The 24,223-nt window shown below is 33.7% G+C and overlaps 1 protein-coding gene across 3 annotated transcripts in view; it reads left to right on the forward strand.

The window, feature by feature from the left end:
• CNTN6 (contactin 6) overlaps window positions 1-24,223 on the forward strand; it is a 282,265-nt gene that overhangs the window by 222,475 nt on the left and 35,567 nt on the right. For all 3 annotated transcript variants that reach the window (XM_075998472.1, XM_012740481.3, XM_012740492.3), the window contains one exon: window positions 10,425-10,552. In XM_075998472.1, coding sequence (XP_075854587.1) covers window positions 10,425-10,552 — 128 coding nt within the window. The remainder of the gene's footprint in view (window positions 1-10,424; window positions 10,553-24,223) is intronic.

Genomic DNA, 24,223 nt, shown 5'->3' on the forward strand with positions numbered 1-24,223 from the left:
CCATCTTTTCTTTTGATTTACTTAGGCTGTGAGGCATGTTAGCATATGAATCTATATTAATTCCCCTTTGTGTTTTCTCAGGCATCCCAAAATACCGCAGCAAATGGAGACGCTTTTCTTTATCTTTTCCTTCATTTCCTGAACAGCTAAATATTCCTTTTAGGCCTATTTCACTGGATTAATTTAGCTAAGTTTTCCATCTGATGCTGTTCTGTTAATGTTAAATCACATTTTCTTAACATTTTATGGGAGTTGGCATAGCAGCACACTCTTTGGCATGCCATCGGAATAAAGACACATCGTGACACCAAATAATTATGTTATTTAGCAACTGCTCTTATCCACCATCTCCCAATTTGTGTCATAATTCAGTCACCCTGAATCTGTGTTTGTGTTCTGTGTCAGCCACTACAAAGCTGACACTTAAATTATTTGTGTACATTAAACAAGAAGACACATTTTGATGAATTCAGAGGGCTGAACATCTGATGCTTGCTTTCTGCTTTTAGTGTTTAGGACATTTGAACCACAGACTTGACTTTGGATCATTTGACTATTCACTCCGGTGATTACACATAAGGCATAACATGCAACTACAGACACCAGGAATTCTGAAGAACTAGAAAAGGGAAGCAGTAACATGTTTATTCCCATTTACATTATTAATAAAATGTGTTTGAGTCAATTTCTAATCTCCAGGTAGCCCTTCTAAACAACCCTTTCCTATTATAATTAAACCCTTTCAGTTAGCTGCGTAAAGCCCCCAAATCATCTTTGAATAACCAGTTCATGGGAAGTATATCCTTAGCTATTTAATCTGCTTAAAATGTATATTTCTCTAGTTCATTGGGAGTTGCAAAAAAAAAAAAAAGTAACTTATAAACACTCAAGCATGCCTCTTTCTCTCATAGGCACCTGAGCAATCCCTGCTTTCCAACAAAACATAGCAAAATTAGATTTATTTGTGTTATCAATTTATGATGCCACTTGATGTAGGTTTTCATTTTTCTTTCCTTTTCCTTCCTCCCTCTAGTCCCCCGCCTCAATGCCGATATAAATTTAATCACAGTGTGCCTAATGCAACTCAATACATGTGCCCAAAGAAATACGATGGTTTGCTCAGAGCTAGGACAAAGGCTAAGAAAATACTAGAGATGCTATTGCAACAATTCTGTGAATCAGTTGGATATTTAGGAATCCCTCAACAGCATCCATATTATTATAATAACTAAAAAATGTTTACTCTCTATGGTTGGTATTGTAACGTTTAGCTTGGTTATCAGAACTGTACAAAAAATGATTAAGATTTGTTTTATACACTCAAGTCTTATCCTGGAGATTTGAATGTTCAAGTTCACCCTTGAACAAAATGGGTCGAACTGAGCGAGTCCACTTAGACTCAATTTTTTTTTCCAATAAAAGTTCCGCCAACTCTGCCTGCCTCTCCTGCCTTCCCTTCCACCTCCCCCACCTCTTCTCCCCCTGCCACTCCTGAGAGAGCAAGACCAAACCCTCCCCAGCCCATTCAACATGAAGACAATGAGGACGAAAACCTTTATCATGACCCACTTCCACGTAATGAATAGTAAATATATTTCCTCTTCCTATAATTTTCTTAATAACATTTTCTTTTCTATAGTTTACTTTATTGTAAGAATACAGTAACATAGAAAATATATGTTAATCAACTGTTTATGTTATCGGTAAGGCTTCCGGTCAATGGTAGGCTATTAGTAGTTAAGTTTTGGGGAAGTCGAAAGTTACAATGTGATTTTTTTTCAGCATGGGGTTGGCACCCCTAACCCCTGCATTGTTCAAGGCTCAACTGTGTTTCTTTGTGTCAACTCCTGTACTGCTTTATGTGACATCCGCAAACTAATCGAAAATCACTCATCAAGTAACCACTTTGTTACATCCTATAACTATAAATAAAGTCCTTTAAAGAAAATAGTTATTTGACTAAGTCACTTTCTGTTAGTTGACTGGATTTATTGATAACATTAACATATAATATGTCTGGGCCTAGAATGGAACTGCTGAGTATTTAGGAGTAAATATAATCAGAAAACAAATATTTATTAAGTACCTGCTGATTGGTGGAATTCTTAGCTATAAATATTAATAAATAAAGAATAGTAGCTACTATTTGGGATACCCATTACCCTCTAAGCCTTGTGTGTGTGTGTGTGTGTGTGTGTGTGTGTGTGTTTATACACATACATATATATGTATATGTATATATTTCTTTCTCAAAACAAACTGATGATGTTATTACTATTCCTATCCCCATTCTATATAAGCTGACATAGAAATCAAGCAAGTGCTCCTTAAGTTACATGGCCAGAAATGGGAGGCCAGGCAGAAATCCAAAGCAATCTGACTTTAGAATTCATTATTTTACAATCCCTATTATCACCTTCCTCAAAGAAACCTTAGGTTTTCCAGTATTTGTGGAGAGTAAAGACTTGTAGAGAAAGAAAACTAGAAGTACAAGGCAGCAAAATGATTCAGAGAATGATTCAGTAGAAAAAGCACTGGCTTAGGATCAGAAGACCTGCACTGGGGGTATGGTTAAGTTAGTTACTGAATCTCCCAGTGTCTCAGTTTGTCGATGTGGAAAAACAAAATTAATCTCTACTCTGTTAGGGGGAGAAAGAGAGTACCATGAACCACAGTGACAGGGAAAGCTGTGCGTCCTAGCGTGGGTCCCCAGGAGACAGAGCTAAGTTCCTATTCCCAGGGAAGCCCAGGGTTGAGGGGCAGCAATGGACGATCATATCTTGCTACTGCCTCACTTCAAGCCACAGACACCTTGCTCCCGGCAGTGTGGCATGTAGACTGGTGGCCCTAGAGGTTGTCCCTGTACAGGCTGTGCAGAGAAACCACTTGGGAACAGTTCGCGGAAGGAAAGAAACAGTAGTCTATATGCCTGATTGCCCCTTTGCTGGTGGGGCTGCTCTATCCTGACCTTTGACAGCCAACGGACTGAGAGAACCTGAAAGGTTCACAAGGTGTGTCTGAAACACTAGGAATCAAAGTAAGTGTAGGACAGTGGATGTAATTCACATTAGCAGACCAGAGTGCATAGCTTCTGCTAAGAGGAAACTCCAAGCTTTCTTATAGCAAGCGCCATAAAGAACTGTACTCTAAGAAAGATTTGCAAATTATTAGCATTTATTTCCTCTTTGGGTCTTACACAATTCTTTCTTGAAAAGAATATTTATGTCCTTTCCCAAAAGTCAGGCAAAATAAATGTATAATATATTTGAATTCCTTCCATATTTTTTTTCTGAATTTTCCAGTCTGTTTTTTTTTTATTTTTTCTTGTTTAGAATTGATTAAAAGTTGTCAGTGTTTTGTGTCTTGCTAAAGATGTCCTACATCATTTGGAACAGTGAGGCTAGATTTATATCCTGTGGCCCTTCAATCATATCTCGCTCAAGATAGCACTTCATTTTCACTCTATCTCTGTTTTTTTTCTTTTATTTTTATTACATTCATGATGTTATAAAAGATGATAAATTAGGTTTTCACTAATCCATTGATTAAATCTTTAAATTTCATCCATCCAGTGGTGCCAGTCTCTGTATATAACTGCCATTAGTGCCACTTAAAGTTATTGACATAAAAAGATGGAAAAGTCAACTTTTATTTTACCTTAAATGAGCAAGCTTTGGTATTTACTTGTTTTTTGATCATCATGTAAGTCATTATCTGTAGCTTGTTAAAATAAGGAATTTTCAAATGATAGCTTATTAAATGATAGTGGGATTAGCATAGATATTATACCTTAACTATAATAATCAGGTACAAAAATTATTAAAATGTAATATTAATATTTGATCTAAAATAGATTCCACTGGGACATTTTACCTAAAACTTAAATTGTGAAGAGGAAAAATTTATACACAATTTTCTACTTCTTATCTAACTCATTTTAATCCAATCTATTTTACATTTTCCAGATATCAGTAAAATTAGACAGTCAATTAAAATTTCATGGTCTCCAGTATTATCTTTAGACAGAACTGGAAGCAATACTCCAGTTAATAATCTAACTATAAAAATAGCAGTGTTGCTCTAGTTTCAGCAATAAGAAATTATAATTGCCCAATGTCCTAATTTCTCTTAGTTTAAGAAATTTAGCTATTGCTAATCTTCTATGTCCTCAAACTTTGTAATAGGCTAGGGTTGATATCAAACAAACAAAAAAATAAGAGCCTTCATCATTTTCTATTCACACCTTGGAATCTACATATATAGATCTGTTTTCTATATGTAAGTAAATTAGAGGTTGGATAAATATTAAATTTTTTACAGTGAGAAAATAGATGTGATTGCTAAGCTTTGTTATATTTATATAGTTTATGAAGGACAGTTATCACATGCAATCCAGGTGCTATGGTTTGCATATGCTATGTTCCCACCGAAACTCATGTTGAAATTGGATTCTCAATGTGGTAGGGTTGGGATTTGGAGCCTAGTGTGAGGTGTTTGGGTCATGAGGATGGATGAGTGCCTTCCTGCTGTGGTGAGTAAATTCTCACTCTCTCAAGAATGGATTAGTTCCCAAGAGAACAGGCGGTTAAAGAAGAATCTAGCTTCCTCAGTTTCTCTCTTTTGGCTGCTCTCTCACCATGTGACCTCTTTGCACAGGTCCACACTACTTCTGCCTTCCACCATGAGTGGTGAGAGCCTGAGGTTCACAGCAGATTCTTCTGCACCCAATCTTGAACTTTTTAGTCACTGCAATTATGAGCCAAATAAAACCTCTTTTCTTTATAAATTACCCAGTCTCATGTAGTCTGTCATAGCAACACAAAGTGGACTAAGACACTAGGAAAGCAAAGGGATGGAATGTTTATTTCCCATTAGTTTCTATGTTGTTCCTTAGAAAGATACAAAATTTGAGCACGTGTCGCAGCTAAAGAAGCCCCATAGGTTAATATGATGTGAACCTTTTTCTTCCTTGTGTGTTATGCATGAGAGCCCAGCAAGCAGAGAGCAAAGGTTATGAAATGAGGCAAATGGGGAGGACATCTGTTGCTTTTGTTTTCTCTTTATTCAACCTACCTTCCCAGACAGTAGGAAGATTGAAATGTTGCCTGTTCAATTGCTCTGTAAAGTCTGCCTCTAACTTACCAGTTAACCTTGAACTGTTCACATATGTTGTGTTGTTGGCTTAATTTTCTACATGTTCTATTTTCTAAAGCCACTATAAAGTCTCTCCAATGTCATTTGACTGACATGGCACAGCTTGTTGGTCTAATTTCTACCTTTTTTATGCCCATAATGCAATAAGACAAATAATATGGTACATTATAATTGTTAGCTATTAATTTTTCTATCAGTTGAATGGCCACACTGTGTCTACACATGTAAATATTTTTAAATTCTCATTTTTACAGAACATTTTAAATGCAAATGCCATCATTTGTGATTTAGTCATCTAAATAGAATACTGGGCTTTGGTAATCTGGGGAAAATTTTTCTATGCAATTGTATGAACAGGTGAATCAGTCTAATTAAGTGGATATTTGAAAATAAAGACATGAAAGGAAGGATGTTACCCCTGAACTGTGAAATGATTATAGTGGGAAAGGAAGAAACATACAGATTATGTTAAGTCACGTATCAGAACTTGGTGACATCAAAACCAAGCACAGGGGAATGATAAGCATAGCTTAGTTAAAAGCCACAAAACGTACTGCTGTGTTCAGTCATACACAAGGATTTTAAGATATTAGGCATGTGCAGAAACCAAAGAAACCAACCAAATCAGAAATAGTAGCCTGTGTCATTAAGGAGAGCAAAGGGCAAATACTTTGTTGTCACCACAACAAAGAATAAAAATTCAATTAATACCTAGCATTTAATTAACTTAATTTTCATAACAATCATATTGTCATTTCCAAAGTAAAAGTTAGAACCCTGTGGCTCAGAAAGACCAAGTAGTTAAGTACACAGACAAGAAGTTTTGTGTCAATTCAAGGAAGGGTTTTAAACAGTGAAAGAAAGCTGGGGACAGTCTTGCCGGCATTAGACACCTTTGAGAAAGCCTGGCATATACCTCTCAGGCCTCTTGCTTCAAACTGAACTGTGACAAAACATGTCCCCCTTTCCTTATTGCTATTCTTTATAGAGTACAGAAGTCTTTACATTCTTAAGCAGGATGGGAAACCAGTTCATTAAAAACTTACCTATTGACTGCTAGTTAGGAGTGAGGCACAGTGCTAACCATTTTAAACTGTTTATATCATTCAATGTTCATGACTCTGTGATACGCTAATAATCCCATGCTATAGATGAGGAAACTGAATACCTGGAGGGTTAATTAATTTGATTCTGGTCATACAAAAATTAAATGTTGAGGTTCAGATTCAGTCACAAGCAGTTTTGACCCCCAAACCCACATTCTTATCTACTCTACTAATAACACTGTAATTGCACAAAATGAAATATTTTTTTTTAAAAAAAGAAAAATAATTCTTACTATTAGCATCACCATCATCATTGCCTCACATGTGCTGATAATCACAGTTAAAACTCTCCCATAGCAGGGGGATAGCAAGCCTGCCTTTAAGATCTCAACAAAGCTAAGAGCCATGATAAAATGCATATTTATAAGCACACACACACACACATACTTTTCATCACATTTCAGGGACTTATTGGACTCTTTGAAGGTCAGATAGAGAACCTCCAATCTTATAGGCCAGTCTATGCAAATAGAATTTTATACACACACACACACATATATACGTTTATGCTACTCTTAGTTACTATACTATTAACAAACTATGTTTTGGAAGCTTGGAGTGAAAGAATACCTGCTAAAATAAGTGCTTTCTGTTCTAAAGAGAAAGACAGGATTAGAATCTTGGGCCCTACACTACCTAGTGGGTATCTTGAGTCACTTGTTGCTTCTCTTTAGGCCTGTGTCATGACTTATAAAATGGGAATGATAACAATAGCTAGTTAAGAGGTTTGTCTTAAGAATTTGGTGAGTTGACATTTATTACACACTTAGTAGAGGACCTGTACAGAGTTAGCTCATTATAATAGATGTAGCCTCCTTAAATTTTGACTGATGAGTTTCAATATCATGGAAAAGAGTGCCCTTAAATTTAACACTCTTTATTTTCACATGCCTATTGTAACACTAACATATTGCTTTGAACACAGTAGGCATTTAGTAAATATTTACCAAATAAGTTAAAAAGGAGAAAAACTCCTAACATTGCTCCACTTCCAATCATGCATTTAAATTGCTGTTGAATTTTTGGAAGCCTTTCCATGCTTCCATGGTGCTCATGTATTTCCATACATAACTTTTATTAATATTATGTATCATCTATTGGTAGTATAACCTCAGCATTAAATCCTAATATGGTAATACACAAACAATATGTAATCACTCATTTTATTGCCTTCTACTTTCTTCCCTATGACTATATATATGCTCTTTACTAATTATTCATGGAAATCTCCATTTTTATTATCAGAATGTTTTCCCTGTTTTTTTCAGAGAGCCAAGCTTATCTATATTTCTGGTGGGTGCTTGTTTATAAATGCCAGAGAAGCTTATATGCAATGAAGATAGAATATTTTAATATCTTTCAGTGATATATTTTGCTGATCTTCCAGATAAAATATCTTTTCGAATATTCCAAAAGAAGAATAGAAAAAAAAATAAGTCTTTATCTATGAATGTTATCAAAACCACCAATTAAAATGTTCCAATTAATTTTTGCATGTGTGTTCTGCCTCATCTGAAAATGCCAATTGCTCGGCACAGTTTGATCTTAGATGAATGTTCCTTCCTTTGGATTTTTGTTTGTTTTTTTGGTAAATCATTTTTAAATGATTTTTAAATCATGTTTAAATCATGTTTTTTTTAAATATGTGAAAGAACTAGACATTCTTACTTTTCTTTAACATTTCTTGTTTAATTATTCAGCATAAAATTAGGACAATGATTAAGCAATTTAGTTCCATTTACACTGTCAAAAGATTAAATTTTTTTTTACTATATTTTAGCATCTCTTATTAATTAAAGGACAAATTTAAATGATAAATTGATATGTTCACACTATTTATCCTGCCATAAAATGACTAGTTATCATTAAATTCCAAATTGCTATATCCTAGGTCACTAGAGAGACTTTAGAAAATTATTTCTTTTAATAAATAATAAATCAATTTTGTTATTTTCATAAAACATTTAAATTTAGTATTTTTATTCTTTTATAAATGTTTACATACTGATCTTATGAAACAAGGTTATCCTTACTTAGAAATAAGGATAAATTTCACAGATTAAAGTTTGATTTATAATGAATAGCTCAGTACTTCTCAAACTTTTTTGTTCATACTAATCACTGAGTATCTGATGAAAATGCAGTTTGATTCAGTAGGGCTGGAATGAGACCACATTTTGGGGAGCAAACCCACGATGAACTGTCTTTAGATCATCTAATGATGATTCGACAGAAGCTTATTGAGCCTCAAAACTAACATGTAGAATTATTTTACTGAAAGTAAGAAAAAGTAATTGTTCTAGGAAGAGCATGAATGCTGGAGATAATCAGATATAACTTTTATCTCATTCCCTCATACTTCACCTGTTAATCTTGGGCAGATTCTTAGTTTCAGTCTGCCTTCTTAGTACTTCAAATGGTAGTAGACCTCAGAGTACCCATTGTTTATATGAATTGGTCCTGTCTAAAAGTTAGGCAAAAAATTATATGAAGTATAAACATTGTCATTGGATTGGTACTTGGGAAATTTGTTTAATGGCCTTTAGATATAAGCAGATATATTAATTTTTGTCATATAAAATGTTTTATTAGCCAATATATAAAATTTCTGTGTTGCTGAAAATTCTTAGTTATCTTTAAATGTAAGAGGCAAATGATGCACTCAGATGCTTTCCACATTGACCTCTTCTAATTGAATCAGATAAAGAATTATATTTGGCCTGGCATTTGCTACATACTAGAATAGTTGTATTACTGTGTCAATAGTGGTATAATTCAATTATAAATGTAAATTGGTATTTGGTAAACTAGACATTTCAGAAATTAAATAAGGTATCAAATGTCTATTTTGGAGGAATATTCTAACACAATGGCTTTCTAAAAAAATCTGATTACATGCCATGGACTATTGTAAACCCAGATGTGGCCTCTTCTACTCACTGATAACAGAATTTGGAATTCATTATTAATAATAAATTCAACATCAGAAGCTATTCTCATACAAATTGTAGTTGGCTGATATTCTCTGTGTTTCAAATTAGGTAATTAATTATATTAGCTACATTTCATGTTATACATATATTAGAAACAATGTCATTTTGCAATACAACAAATGCTATTTTGTTATTGTTAAAGGATGTGACATGCATGCAAATTGCCTTGCCTTTCATTCCTTTAAAACTATAGTCAAAAATTAATTCATTGACACTTATTTTGGTGTTGTCCTGGCTATCCACTATTGCTTTTAGAACTGTGTTTTTAGAAGGTTGATAGCTAAATTTGTAAGACACAAAATATGGAAACCCCAAATTGGGCAAATGTTTTTATTTTTCTATTTTTTGTCTCCCCTTATAAAACATTTGATGATGAATTTTAAAAAAAAAAACAAATCTTGGGGCTTTCCCTGATTACAATGACATTCTGATGTTTGCTTTGCTTTTGAGTTTCAGAGAAAATTTAATACGGATCATTTTATGAAAGATTGGAATGTCTTAGATAGGTGGTATCTTTTCATTGTGCACTCTATGTTTTAGAAATGTTTAATTCAGTAAGACCCATGAAGGCTTCATCTCCCTACTCCTCTCTTTTCTCCTTTGAGGGGATATGACACATAGTAGCCATGGTCCTTTGGCGATGGAACCAAATAGATAGTTCCTTCAACCCACTGGCAAATACTGTCATGGGTTAGTGCTCTATCGTTTGGTCACTGAAAATGCTAAATAAAACCACATTTATGAAGACACAGACTAAACAATGTAGAAATTGGCTTGCATTTCTCCAAAGCCAAGTTCAATTTTCACCAGCGAGCAGGCTTTTCAAAATACACAGTAAAGAGTTACGTATCTTATTCATCAAGCAATTAGGCATTTATAGCACCAAGCACTCATTTTATTTTTGATGTGCATTAAAATCCACAAGATAAGTCAAGTCATAGTGCAATAATTATCAATATAGTGCCAAAATAAAAGCAAATGCCATTTATTCTAATACGTAGATTCAGAGATGGCTCACAATTAAGAGCAGAATAATAGAAAAGGAATAAATTCATATCATCACATATATCCATGATTTTTAGTGATGTTTTAAAATAAAAAGAAAATAAGTACTTTTCATTTATCAATATTGAAGAGCCTTACTTCCACTAATTATATATTTTATTTTTAGAGTTTTTCTCTTGGAGGATGGTAGCCTCAAGATATATAACGTTACCAGGTCAGATGCTGGATCATATACATGCATAGCCACAAATCAGTTTGGCATTGCAAAGAACACCGGCAGCCTCGTAGTAAAAGGTATTTTATTGTCTTCATTTGTGCTTGGTGAACGTTAGAAATATGCATGCATATCTTGATTTCTGTTACAGCATCAAACCTGTATCATATTGTGTATGTGAAATATTTGATTTTATGATTTATATAAGAGATAGATGCATCACTGTACTCACTAATAGCATGCATACTTTGCCAGTAGGATACCATGATAGATGTGAATACTTTGGCAGTTGAAAATGCTGTCAGTGTATAATTAGACAGAGTTAAAACTTACACTTGAAATATTTGAGTTTTCACATGTACCTTGGTGTTCAGGCCATGGACCTTTTGATAAAGTCCCTGGATAATATTTTTCTTGATTAAATGTAATTCAGGATTTCTCACTTGAATGAAATATTCACATGTATATAAGTCTACCAGATATATAACTGGTTCATTTATTCATACAATTCTAGGTATAAAACTAGTGAAATGTGGAGTCTCTTGCCTATATTGTAATAAGCAGTTCTTTTCAAAGAGAAAGCAATTAAAATCATAGTATTTACATGAATCATTATAATATTCCCATCACAGTGAACAAATAAACTCATACAATTTGGGATGCTTAAACTGTATACTCAATTTTTAAGATTTTTAAGCTAATATCAATCCAAATGTTTCTACATTTGTCACCAAGGGACATAATTAGTATTAGAGATGCCTATTCTTCATCTTTGCTACTTTACGTTATAGAATCTCAGCTCATAAACTAGCATTTTTGCTGCAAGCCATGTCACTTCTATCATTTCGTTGCCTCTTGGATGATAGAAATGACTGTTTTGATAAAGCAGGTCAAGTAGCTAATTAAGTCCAAATGATTAAATTCAGCAGTTGGTACCTTCTCATCTTTTCTATTAAAAAATAAATATATTCGATAAAAATGTCTCACAGAAAATAGACACCCACCTTTAAGCCTGGGAGATATTTCTGCCAACTTGTCTAGAGCCTGCTACATTATGTCGACAATTGTCTGAAGCACTCCGGGGAAATGTGACTGATAAAACTTGATATGTCAAAATCCAACCGGTGTGGCACATTTTGAAAAACTTCACTTCCTTAAGATTGTATTGTCATCAATTTTTGAGACAGAGATGGACTTAGTGTTTCAAGATATATGGTATGGCTATTTTTAAGAACACAGTATTTCTCCAGCAAATTTTTGGCAACACTCGTATACTGATAAGTGTGAATGCTTTGTATTTCAAGAAATATAGTGTTCATTAAGGGGAAAAGAAGATTGATGACACCATTTTACATTAAGGAATTGTAGGTCGTATGCATTAGTTTTATTACAGCGGAAGATTAAAATATGGTGAAAGATAAAAGGGCATCGCAGTTAAGACTTTCAGGTATGGAAAAATCCAAGCAGAATAAAATATGACATAGAAGACATCAGCAGTAGATATGTAATTTTGTTGTTATTGCTGTTTAAGGCTACTATAGAGTACTTGTGACTTGTGGGGAACAAGTATTTTGCTGTTAAAATACAATGATAGGGATTCCCACTCCAGAGACTAAGGGAAAAAAAAATAGTTAATGGCCAGATTGAACTGAATGAATAGTCTCTTTTCCTCAAATGTTTCTTAAACCTGTGGCATCATGATACTCACTGTCCACCGATAATTGATGGAAGAAAAATAAAAAGTGAAGACTTACAAAAATATTAACTGAGAAAATCGGAAGCAACTAGATTGTGTTCTGGACACAACAACTGTATATCTCAGATGGTTCTATAGCTGTGTTTTCTGCTAATTAGCTTCCTGCCTCTTATGATGGAAATAAGGTGATCTACATTTTTAGATATTCCATAAAACATATCACAATCCCCAGGTACTCTGTTTTTTTTTTTTTTTTCTACAAGGAAAACACTAGTTTTAACGGATTTCTCAGTTTAAGAAAAAATAACATTATTGACATTTTTTTCCTATTTCTAGTGTTGTTGTTTGTTTTGTTTTGTTTTTTGCTGAGTGGAAGAGAGTGAAACAAAATTATTGAAACAAAATTATCCCACCCTGCATTCCTGGTTGACTTCGTCAGTCCCGTTCTTTCTTCTTCTCTATACTTTTCATCTTTTTACAAACTATATAACTTATTTATTATATCAGTGGTTCTTGTCTTTCTTTCCCTTCTGGAACAGAAGCATAAAGAGAGCAGGGATCTTTGTTCATTTTAATCGATGATGAGCCACAAGGCCTAGAACATGGTCAGGAACTGTATGTGTCCAATAAATATTTGTCAGTTTAATGAAAGGCTATTATCTTATACATTTTAGTTCACGGGGACAATTTTCATCCTGACTTCCTTGCTCTAAAATCTGACAGTTGTCAGTTTTTCATGGTTTAAACTTCTTAGGACATTTTGTGAAAAAGAGCATTAAAGTTAAAAAAAAAAAAAAGACACAACTTTTAAATGCTTTCACTTTCCCAATTTTAGGGTTTGTACTTTTCTATTTCTAATAGACATTGACATCCTCACTTGGCTTAGCAGGGCAAGCATGACCCTCCGTGAAAATGCAAACAACTTTAGGGAAAGAACTCACTGTTCTGGTATTTATAATACAGTACCAGAGGATAATTTACACATTCAAAAGGTTAATATAACTGATGTCAATATGTGTGATTATCAAGTTATTTTCAAGTATTTATATCTAATAATGGAAAGGAAATTTTGTTATTTTTTAACATTCATGAAATATCCACATCCCCATTTAAGGGGATTTTGAGGTCTTTTGCTTCTTTGCCATTGACAAGAACTACACTGTGCATATAAATGTAGACATAATTATGCAAATAAAGAAATAAACAAAACAATAAATGTGTATATAATATAAATAGAAACTTTGCTTTATTAATGATCTGTAACATATAGACTTTTTTAAATCATGTGACTGCTGTCCAAATATAGTTCTAAGTCTCTTGTTAGCATGTCTTCTTAACTAGACTGCTATCTCTAATTCCCTTTATTGTAGTAATGTTGAAAGTGTCACTGCCAAGGAATTGTTATTTTACAACCTACAAATTTGAAGCTTAGTCTGGGAAAGAATTAATGGTGTGCATTGATTCAACCATTTTCTTGACTAGTAAGTGTATAGTCATCTGGTTGTTTGTTAAGACGGCTTAATATTTGTGTGTGAGGGGGTGACATGTAATGACAATGACATCGATTGTCATTATGGAGTCAAGTATAAATTTTGTTTCTCAAACCCAAACCAGCATATACTAACCTTAACTGTAATAGAGTGGCAAGGAGCAAATGAGGAATTTCAGTAAAGCTGATAAAACAATCGTCTCTCTTTGAATGTACTTATCAGTCTCAGTCATGCAAGAAATGTTGTTGTTAGATAACATGTAAAAAGATAATAGTTACAGGAGTCAGATATTTTCCCAGCTTAGTTTTTAGCTGATATGGCTTATCTGTGTTAAGAGGATTCTGAAGTTATCTGCACTGTATATTGGAAATTTCTATTTCCCTAATACAGCAGAGCAAGGCAATTTTCCATTCCAACATTGTGAGCACAATTAGCTGCAGCTTTGCCAGAGCCTCTGAAGATGCCCAGTATAATTTGAGGACATGTTCCATAGGCACAAAGAGGGAATCAAAAGGAAAGAGAGTTTTAAGTGTTTTCATTTTCGAGGACGGAGATTAAAATTACAATGTGTACATACACTAAGAGGTATATGAAAATCACATAAAAGGGGGAATTATTTGATCTGGCATTTGGAAAATTATTAAAAAGCAGAGTAACAGCAGGCTATAAAAATGATCTTGTTTGCAGGCAACATTTGTTTTTGTTTCCCCACTGGAGAAGTTTTGGATGTTCAATTATAGGCCTCATTGCTTCAGCATTATTTTCAACTGAAATGTCGGAACTTGGAAAAGCATATCTAATGTGCAAATTAAGTTTATTGCTGCTCATTTAGTTGTTTATTCTTTGTGATAGAAGTCTTTATTATACCAGCAATACAGAGTGGCCTATCCATTTTCTCCAGCAGAATAAGAGTATTCTCTAATATGGGTCTACATTTACTAAGAGCAATACCCAAGATAGGTAGATAATTGTAGGCTTTGTGGCTTTAAAAGGCAGTTTCAAGGATGTGAGATATCGAGCCCAACTTTATCGGGAAGCCCAGCTTGATTGAGCAAACCAAAAGTACAATTTCAGAGACATGGCAACACATACTGGAATACATTCTAACGCTGGAGAAGTCTCCCAGTAGTACTAATATCTCCCCCAAAATGTAAATTTCACACCCCAATTTTCTACCAAGAATGATTTAAAGCATTTTGATAGAAAGGAGAATTTGACTTAAAAATCACTGATGGTGGTTGGGCGCGGTGGCTCACGTCTGTAATCCTAGCACTCTGGGAGGCTGAGGCGGGTGGATTGCTCAAGGTCAGGAGTTCGAAACCAGCCTGAGCAAGAGTGAGACCCCCATCTCTACTAAAAATAGGAAGAAATTAATTGGCCAACTTATATATATATATAAAATTAGCCGGGCATAGTGGTGCATGTCTGTAGTCCCAGATACTCGGGAGGCTGAGGCAGCAGGATTGCTTGAGCCCAGGAGTCTGAGGTTGCTGTGAGCTAGGCTGATGCCACGGCACTCACTCTAGCCTGGACAACAAAGCAAGACTCTGTCTCAAAAAAAAAAAAGGAAAAAGAAAAAAAAAATCATTGATGGTGAAAATGATTTTCAAGGTGAGAAAATATAGAATTGAATTATTATACAGGTCAGAATTAAATTGTCTTTCCCCTTCCAATAATGAAAACAAGGTTGAGTGAATTTTTGAGACTTGAATCCCATAATCTCTTCAAGTAAAAATGAGAAAATGAATTAAAAACGCATCAATTAAAACAAGCCCACTAATATCAATATTATTTTGGTCTTAATAACGATTTAGTTCATAGTCTTTAAAAAATGTAGCATGTAGCGCTCAGATTAAATTTCCAAGTATGTTCAGCAACTGAATTTTTTCCTTGAAGTAGATTACTTAACATAATGTAAAGAACAGATACTAATACATTATATGTTTTACTACCTTTTTATTGTCAAAAATAATTTTATTGCACAGATTAAATCTATTCTTGGTCAAAGTTTTGTTCATTTTTTTATAAAAATATAGTGTGTATAGTTAGTAGTTTATATCAAGTGGAAGAGGCCAGACACCTAAGAGTACCTATTACTTCTTGAAGTTTCACAGTTTCTGTAATTATATTAACTGGCTGTTACTAATCAGCATGGAACTTGAAGAGTTTGTTTTTATTGTTATTGATGTTGTATTATTTATTATCATTATTAATGACCACTTATTAAATACATACTCTGTGCCCGGCACTGTGGTAGTTGCTGTATGTATATCATCTCGTTTAACCTTTGGAAAAATCTTTTGAAGCAGATTTCATTATCTTCATCTTACATAAGGGGAGATTGAGGCATAGATTGCTTAAATTACTTGCCCAAGGTCCCTGTATTAGTAAATGGTAAAACTTTTGTATTCCTTCTTTTTCATCTTCCAGCAAATTTATATATTAATAGATGCATAAGACAATTTTACATGACATTGTTGAAATTCAGAGGTAATCAAAATATACCAACTTGCAGATATTAATATTTCCCCCTAGATACTTCAGCTTTCATTCATTAGAGTTCAGTATATATTTATACATTTTTCATTTTATGTAAAATTTGTATATAATAAAATATATAAATTTTAAGTGCACATTCACTGAATTTTGGAAATTGTATATTTAACCCAAAACCACACAAAATAGAGAAAGTTGCCATCACCCTATGACTCGAACTTTTTCTCATGTCTCTTCTTAATCCCAGTCCCTATTCCACTCTTAGAAGCAACCACTGTTAGGATTTTTTTCTAACCATAGATTTTATGCAAATGTAAAATCACAGTGTGTATTTTTTGTGTCTCTGCCTTCTTTCACTCAGAATAAACCAATAGCTATCCACCTCTTATCTTTTATTAAAAATGAAGAAAACAAAACTTCGACCAATAAATTTATTCAGCAGTTCAAAAATTTGTATCAATCTTAAACTCTTAGGTATTTTTATCTTTCGTTTCCCTCCCAAACCTGTACACATTTGTTCTCACTTGTGTCCTGAGCATTTGGTTAGGAATTGGAAGTTTAGTCATTTTATCTTGACTCCATTCTGACCCTAGAAGAATTAATTGGGCTACTCTACTTCTTAGGCATTCTATCTTTAAACTTGGCCAGTGGTCTCTTATACTCTAGTGCCATTTTTAAGGAATGAAGTCTGTCATTAAGATGTAAAAAGATTCCCAGAAGCAAGTTATGTTTTCAGTCTATGGATCCTGAATACTCAAGCAGGCAGTTAACAAATGTTTTCAAGTCCAAAACAGAAATGGAGTTGAAAGATGCAAAGAAGGGGAAAAATAATCAGATAAATTGAATTCAGCCTTATCTCGCTTTCCTGGCTTTTATTTTCTCATATTGACTCCCTTCATCCCAACATAAAATATTCAGAAGAAAACATCCTTTTTCTGCTAGGTCCTATAGCCAGGCAAAATAAAATTTCCTAATTCCATCTCCTATACAACAGCAGAAGTCTTCAATCCTATAATTTACTACAGCTCAGCCTAAAGTTATAGTTGGAGAACAGTCTGAGTGAACGTTCCTCTTTTAAGAAATATAAATATGATGCCACAAATATATAGTCATTGCCCATTATGTACTAACAGCTTTAAAACAGAGTAGTCATCATATCTAATTTATTAAGCAGAATCTGCAATGCATACTCTTTTTAAATAGATGTCAGGCCCTGTTTTGATTATTTGTTAATATAAAAGATCTGTGTTTGTATTTTACATTATTATTTGCTAGAAAAATATTTGGTGTAATCTTGCATGATACTTAGAAAAGAAATGTTTTTTCATTTAGACATCTCAAATTTTAGATAATGCTTTCTCTGGACTGGTTCTTCATTTGCTTCTTATACTCTGGGGTTCTTGGTAGTCTTTTAATATTTATTCTAAATCATTTAAATATTGAAGTGGAAGATAAATGGGTAATGGTACCTTCAGGTAAACTGGAATATATTGACCATGATAACTTTATGCATTGAAATTAAATTATACTCTGCCTGTAGTAGAATATGATAAGTGTTGAATGCAGATTTTAATTTATATAAACACATGTCTGAGCAGATAGCCTTGCATTTGCCTAAGAGGATATAAAACATTCTAGTCTTATGCACTGTATGTGCAGCAAGGAAAAGTATATTAAATAAAGACTAAACATCATTTATTTCTGGCTTGCTACATGTGGAGAAATAAAGACTCCATCATACCAATTTTCTTGTTTATTTGTTTTTCTCTCTCCAAGGTTTATTTCAGAGTATTCACTTTGATTTTTCCTGTGTTTGCTTTCCCTTCTTTTGTTTGCTTAGTTTTCTATGTATTTGACAATAATTCATTCCCCAAGTCTATCTTAATTGCCTCCCTTCAACATCACCCTGCCCTTGTACGTTGGATCTATGTTGCTTAAACACCATGCCTTTCTCTTTCTTAATACACTTTCTTATTTTGTAGACTGAATCTGCTAATGGGCTTTTGAGGAAGGATCCAAGAAAGATATAATTTTAAAAAAAACCTTTCATGTTTGAAAATGTATTTTATGCTTACGTTTGATTGATGGTTTAGCTGGAAATAGAATTCTAGATTGGAAATCATTATTCTCCAGAAATTTTGAGCTGTCGCTCTGCTCTGAAAGCTGAAATCATTTTAATTTAAGATCCATTGTTTGTGACATCTTTTCTTTCTCTTTCTCTAGAATCCTATTTCTTCCAATGTCTCGCAATTTCAAGATAATATGCCATAATGTAAATCAATCTTAAACCATTAAACTAGGCATTTAGTAGGCTTTGTCACCCTAGAAATGCATACTCCTTGGTCTTAAAGTATTTCCTTGAATAATTTAATATTTCACTCCATTCCTTTTCTTGAAAGCCCTATTATTTAAATGTTAGATTTCCTAAACTGGTACTCTAGTTTATAGCTATATCGATCTATGCATATATATGTATACATATTTTATACATATACACACATGTATGTATATATATACATATACGTGTGTGTGTATATATACATATATATATTTTTTTCTTTTTTCTCTCTCTCCTAGTATCCATTTTATAGCTATATTTACCCCAACTCACTTGGTATCTCATTCAATCTTATGGTTTTAAATAGCATGTATAAACTGCTCCCAAACTGATATACCCAAAGCAATTGTCTCGCCTTAATCCCAAAATGCAACTGCCTATTTTATCACCTTTGCTTACAAACTAACCATACCTTAACACTGACCTCCTGATTCTTACTCCCAAAACTTGCTTGTACTGTAGTCTTTCTCCACTATATTAATGTAGTCTTTCTCTACTATATTAATGACAGTCTACACTGACAGGTGTTCAGACCAAATCTTTGAGGTCAATTTTTTTTTTTTACTCTTTTCTTTCTTTCAATTCCCATATCAAATTGTCCAGCAAATAGTTTCAGCTTCAAGAATCATACAGAATTTAACCACTTTGCAGCACTTCAATTCCGAAACTTTAAGTCACTACTGCTGTCTCTTTCCCAGAGTATTGCTTGAGCACAGAGGTGCTTAACCAGGGTGATTTTGTCTCCCAGGGGGCTTATGGCCATATATACAAATAGTCTGGGTTGTCACAACTGAAGGGTCTAGTAACATCTAGAAGATAGACATCGGGGGGTCTTGCTAAAAATCCTACAGTGCAAAGAACATTACCTCCATACATACACACCAAATCCACCCTCCCACACATATGTAACAAAGAATTATTTGTATAAAATGTTAATAATGTTAAGATTGGAAATCTAGCTATAGCTTCAAAAGTATTTGTCCTGATTCTTTGTCTCCCTTCTAGAAGCTAGAATGTCCTTATTAAAATGTAGATGAGATTTTGTTACTCTTTTGACTGAAATCTTCTAATGTCTCCTCAGTTCAGTTTGATTTCTTTTGTTTGGAATTCATACTGATATATACCTGGAAGAAGGTAAGAATTCATTACCAATTAAATGGTTTTGTATAAATGATTGAATAAACAATTAGAATGTTTCTATGTTTGGAGTTTCTACTTTGACCCAAAATAATACTCATTTGGTTTTCCAACTGACATCAATCATAATATTCTTCAAGCTATTAATATTATCTAAAATCCTACTGATAAATGACCTAAATATTTCCACCAACACAATTTATTATGAAACATTAATAATAATGGGGAATTTTCTGTCTTGACTAGTTGAAGTAATTTTATCATACCAACCTCCCACTGATACCAGCCACAAATATTGTTAAAATGTCAAAAAATAAATAAAAATAGAAGTTTGAAGGAATTGTGACAATAGCCAAAGTGTTTGCAACATGAGGTGGAATAACTCGAATGAAAGAAAAGTACAGATATTTAAGCCCAACATTTTCTGCTGCTTTTCTACTCCAGAAATATGCCAATTCCTAAGCAATATGAATCAGGAATGCAAGAAATAAAACAGAAAACAGAAAATATCTTAGCATACATTTTGGTAGTCTTACAGTGCAAGGAGACAAAAATCAAAGTTCAAGATAAACCAAACAGAATGCAGTCTGCTAAATAGCACATCCTTGAGTCAGGACACCTGAAGGTCTCTGAAAATATAAAACAAAACAAAACAAAATTGATCAGGACTTAAAATGACTGAGCCCCTTACACAATTGCCTGCTTTAAAAAAGTGAATCTTCCTGGGGAAAAACAGAACAAATACATCTACATTTTTGATCCACAATGTCTGGCATTCAATAAAATATTACCAGGAATAACTGGAGCCAGGACCAGATTATCAAAGCCCAGAGAAAAAATAGACAGTGGTAACAGGTCACAGCTTATAGAAATATTACAGTTCTTAGACAAGGGCTTTAAAATAATTTGATTAGTATCTCCAAAAAAAGACATGGCAAGATAGAACATTTCAAAAAGGAAATGGCATCTCTTCTAAATCTAGTGGAAGTTCTAGAACTGAAAACTGCAAAAGCTAATATTCAGAACACAGTAAATTGTTTTAACACCAGAATAGATATAGCACTGTGGTCTGAGACACCAAAATAGATGCCCCTTTATCTTAACTAAGGCCCCTAAGATGAAAGAAACAAAAGTTACCTATAGGTTGACAGTTTGCAGCCTGGCTGGTATGGCAAACTGCTAACTTCATAAGACTATGATAAAAACTACACTCTTGCTAAACTCTCTAACAATAGGAGCTATGGGGCTGATTTACAACCTATACCACTCTAGCTCCGATTGGACAGAGGACTGGCCTTACAAACATTCTCTTCTGATAAACTATTGCAGACTTTAAGCAAGTTTCAGCCAACTTATAGATGCTGTACACAGAGTGTCTTTGTGTTCTGTAGTTCACCTTTTGACATAAAGAGGCAAATTCCACCTCAGTTGAATGCTAAAATGATGCCTCAAAGTAAACATGGGATGTATATAACATACATGTTTACCCATTCACATGCATTTGGCTCCTCTCATATATATGTGTAGTTCCCCCCCCCCCACCCGCCAACCTGCTGAATATGTATGGTACAGGCCCTGCAAGACATAAAACCCAACTTATCTTTCCCTTCTTTGAAAAGAAGACACCTTCAGCACATGCCAGACACTGTCCCTTCCTGGTTTGCAAACTGGTATCACCAATAAAGCTCTCTCTGCTCCTATTTAGCCATCTGGTGGTCTTTCAGATGATGGAAGAAAAAAGAATCAGTAAAGGGGAGAATGTATGAATGAAAACATCCATATTGCAAAACAGAGAGAAGATACAATGGGAAAAACAGAAAGGAAACATAAGGATGGCATGGGAATAAGGGAATAGTTTTAATATATATTTAATTTTTGTTCCAAAAGGAGAAGACAAGAGACAAAGAAAATTAGACATGTGCAATATTTAAAGAAATATTTGCCAGAGACTTTTAAAAACTGAAAATGACAACAGGCATCTGATTCAGGAAAATTGTATGAACCTCAATTTGAATAAATACAAAGGAAAGTTTAAATAAGCACGAAGTAGTAAAACCAAGGGAAAGAAACATAATTCACATTTAAAAAAAAAAGATATATTATCTTCAAAAGAACAACAAGTCTGGCAGTTGATATAGCAATAGAAAAAAGAAAATCCAGAAGACAATGGAATAACAGTTTTAAAGGCCTGAAAGACAATACCAATAAGAATTCTATTCACAATAAAAAAAAAAAATCCTCTGAAATGAAGATAAAATAAAGATGGTTTCAAATAAAACCTGAGAGATTTCTCATTAATTTTTAAAAAATATATATATTTAAAGTGTATGACATATTTTGGTATACATATACTTAGTAAAAAAGATTATTAAAATCAAGGAAGTTAACATATCCATCTCTTCACAGCTATCTCTTTTGTGTGCTGGTGGTGAGAACACTTGAAGTTGAATGTCTTAGCAAGTTTCTAGCAAACAATACAATATTATTAACCACAGTCATCATGCTGTACATTAGATCTCTAGACTTATTCATCCTACATAATTATAACTTTGTACCCTTTGACCAACATCTCCCCATTTCACCTACCCACCCACCACCCTTGGTAACCACCATTCAACTGTCTGTTTCTATGTACTTGACTGTTATATATTTCACATGTAAGTTAGATCATGTAGTAATTTTCTTTCTATGCCAGGCTTATATCACTTAGCATACTGTCCTCTGGGTTCGTCTGTATTGTCACAAATGGAAGTATCTTCTTTTTTAAGATTGAATAACATTCCCATTGTATTTATATGCCACAATGTCCTCATGCGTTCATCCATTGATGAACACTTAGGTTGTCTCCAAATCTTGGTTGTTATGAATAGTGCTGCAATGAACATGGGCATGCAGATACCTCTTTGACGTAATGATTCTATTTCCTTTGGATATATACTCACAAGAGGGATTGCTGGATCATACGGTGGTTCTACTTTTAATTTTTTGAGGAGTATCCATAGTATTCTCCATAATGGCCATACCAATTAACATTCCCATCAACAGTGTATGAGGCTTCTCTTTTCTTTGCATCTCAGATAACACGTATGTCTTGTCTTTTTTTTTTTTTTATCACAGCCATCATGACATGTGTGAGGTGATATCTCATCATGGTTTTAATTTGCATTTCCCTGATTATTAGTGATGTAGAGCACCTTTTCATATACCTGCTGGCCATTTGTATGTCTTCTTTGGAAAAATATCTATCAATTTCAGTTCTGGACTAAAAAAAATTGCTAATGAAGTTTCTACAGTTAGAAAAAATAAAATCTCAGATTGAAGCAGGTATATAGAAGAAGAAATAAAGGGCAGTGGAAAGGGTTAATATGTTAATATGTAGTATAATTTGAGATTCTGGGAAATTAGGAAGAAGATCAAATTTCAAAGTATTTATCTCTAGTCATCACAAGTAATGAGAGAAAATATCAGAGATTTTTGTCACCTGTCCAGTGCTATTTATATACTAGTTTACTTTGTATTAGTATCTTAGCAACATATTCTATAATGTCATAGACAAATGAAGGCAGAGCCCCATATTTGTACAGTGGGAATAGAGTTTGATAATTTTTCTTATACATTTGTCCATCCTTTGAGAAGAGGGATTTATAACTTCAGAAACACCTTAGCAGTTATTATTCTGAAAAGCAACACTGAAAGATTATCACTCAGAGATGGAGATTTCAACTGAGTGGAAGGTACAAAAGAAAAACAACACCACCACAAAAAGAGTAACCAAAAATAACATTTTCTGTATGCTCAGGTGAGATCAATTGCACATTTAATTGCCTGGCTTCTGAAAATGTGGTTAGGGATCATGCTATGCAATACTGCATTTGGCCATTGATATAGAGAACCAGTCCCATTTGTGTTTAAAGATATCATACTAAATGATTCAGACATAAGTTTTGACATAATTAGTTTCCATGTCTGCTGGGGGCTTCATAACTAAAGATGCATTCTGGAAACATCATTGGCTATTATGACAACGTGAATTTGAGGAAGGCTATTCATCAAAAGCGTCATGTCACATATTCTACTTCTGTAGAAGAGGATTGCTAGATGAAGCTGTTTTCATATAACTACTTTTACTTCACAGACATAGATTGAAATGGTAAATATTAAAATGTTATCACTTTATGAACGGTTCATGAATGTTTGTCACTTCTATTTAGGGTGCACTTCAAAGTGGTCCGTCTTTGTCACTTTAGAAGCTGAATGGGAAATGTCCCACCCTATTCTGTGTATAAATATTCGCTCTCCCCCATCATTTTCCTCCTGTGCTTTACTATTGTTGAAACTTACAAACACACAGAAGTAGAGAAAATAGTATAAGGAACTCCCATGTGTACATCGCTCAGGGTTGATAATAGTCAACTCAAAGGCAACTTTGCTTCATCCCTATCCTTACCTACTTCTACAATGCCCACCCCAGTTATCTACAGGCAAGTCTCAAACATCAGTAATTTAATCTATAAACATATCAGAATGTATCTTTAAAATATCAAAGAATTGTCTTTTTAAAATACCAACAAAACCAATTTTCTTGTCTTAAAAA

This window comes from Microcebus murinus, chromosome 28, assembly GCF_040939455.1.
Source record: "Microcebus murinus isolate Inina chromosome 28, M.murinus_Inina_mat1.0, whole genome shotgun sequence".
NCBI classification, from domain to species: domain Eukaryota; kingdom Metazoa; phylum Chordata; class Mammalia; order Primates; family Cheirogaleidae; genus Microcebus; species Microcebus murinus.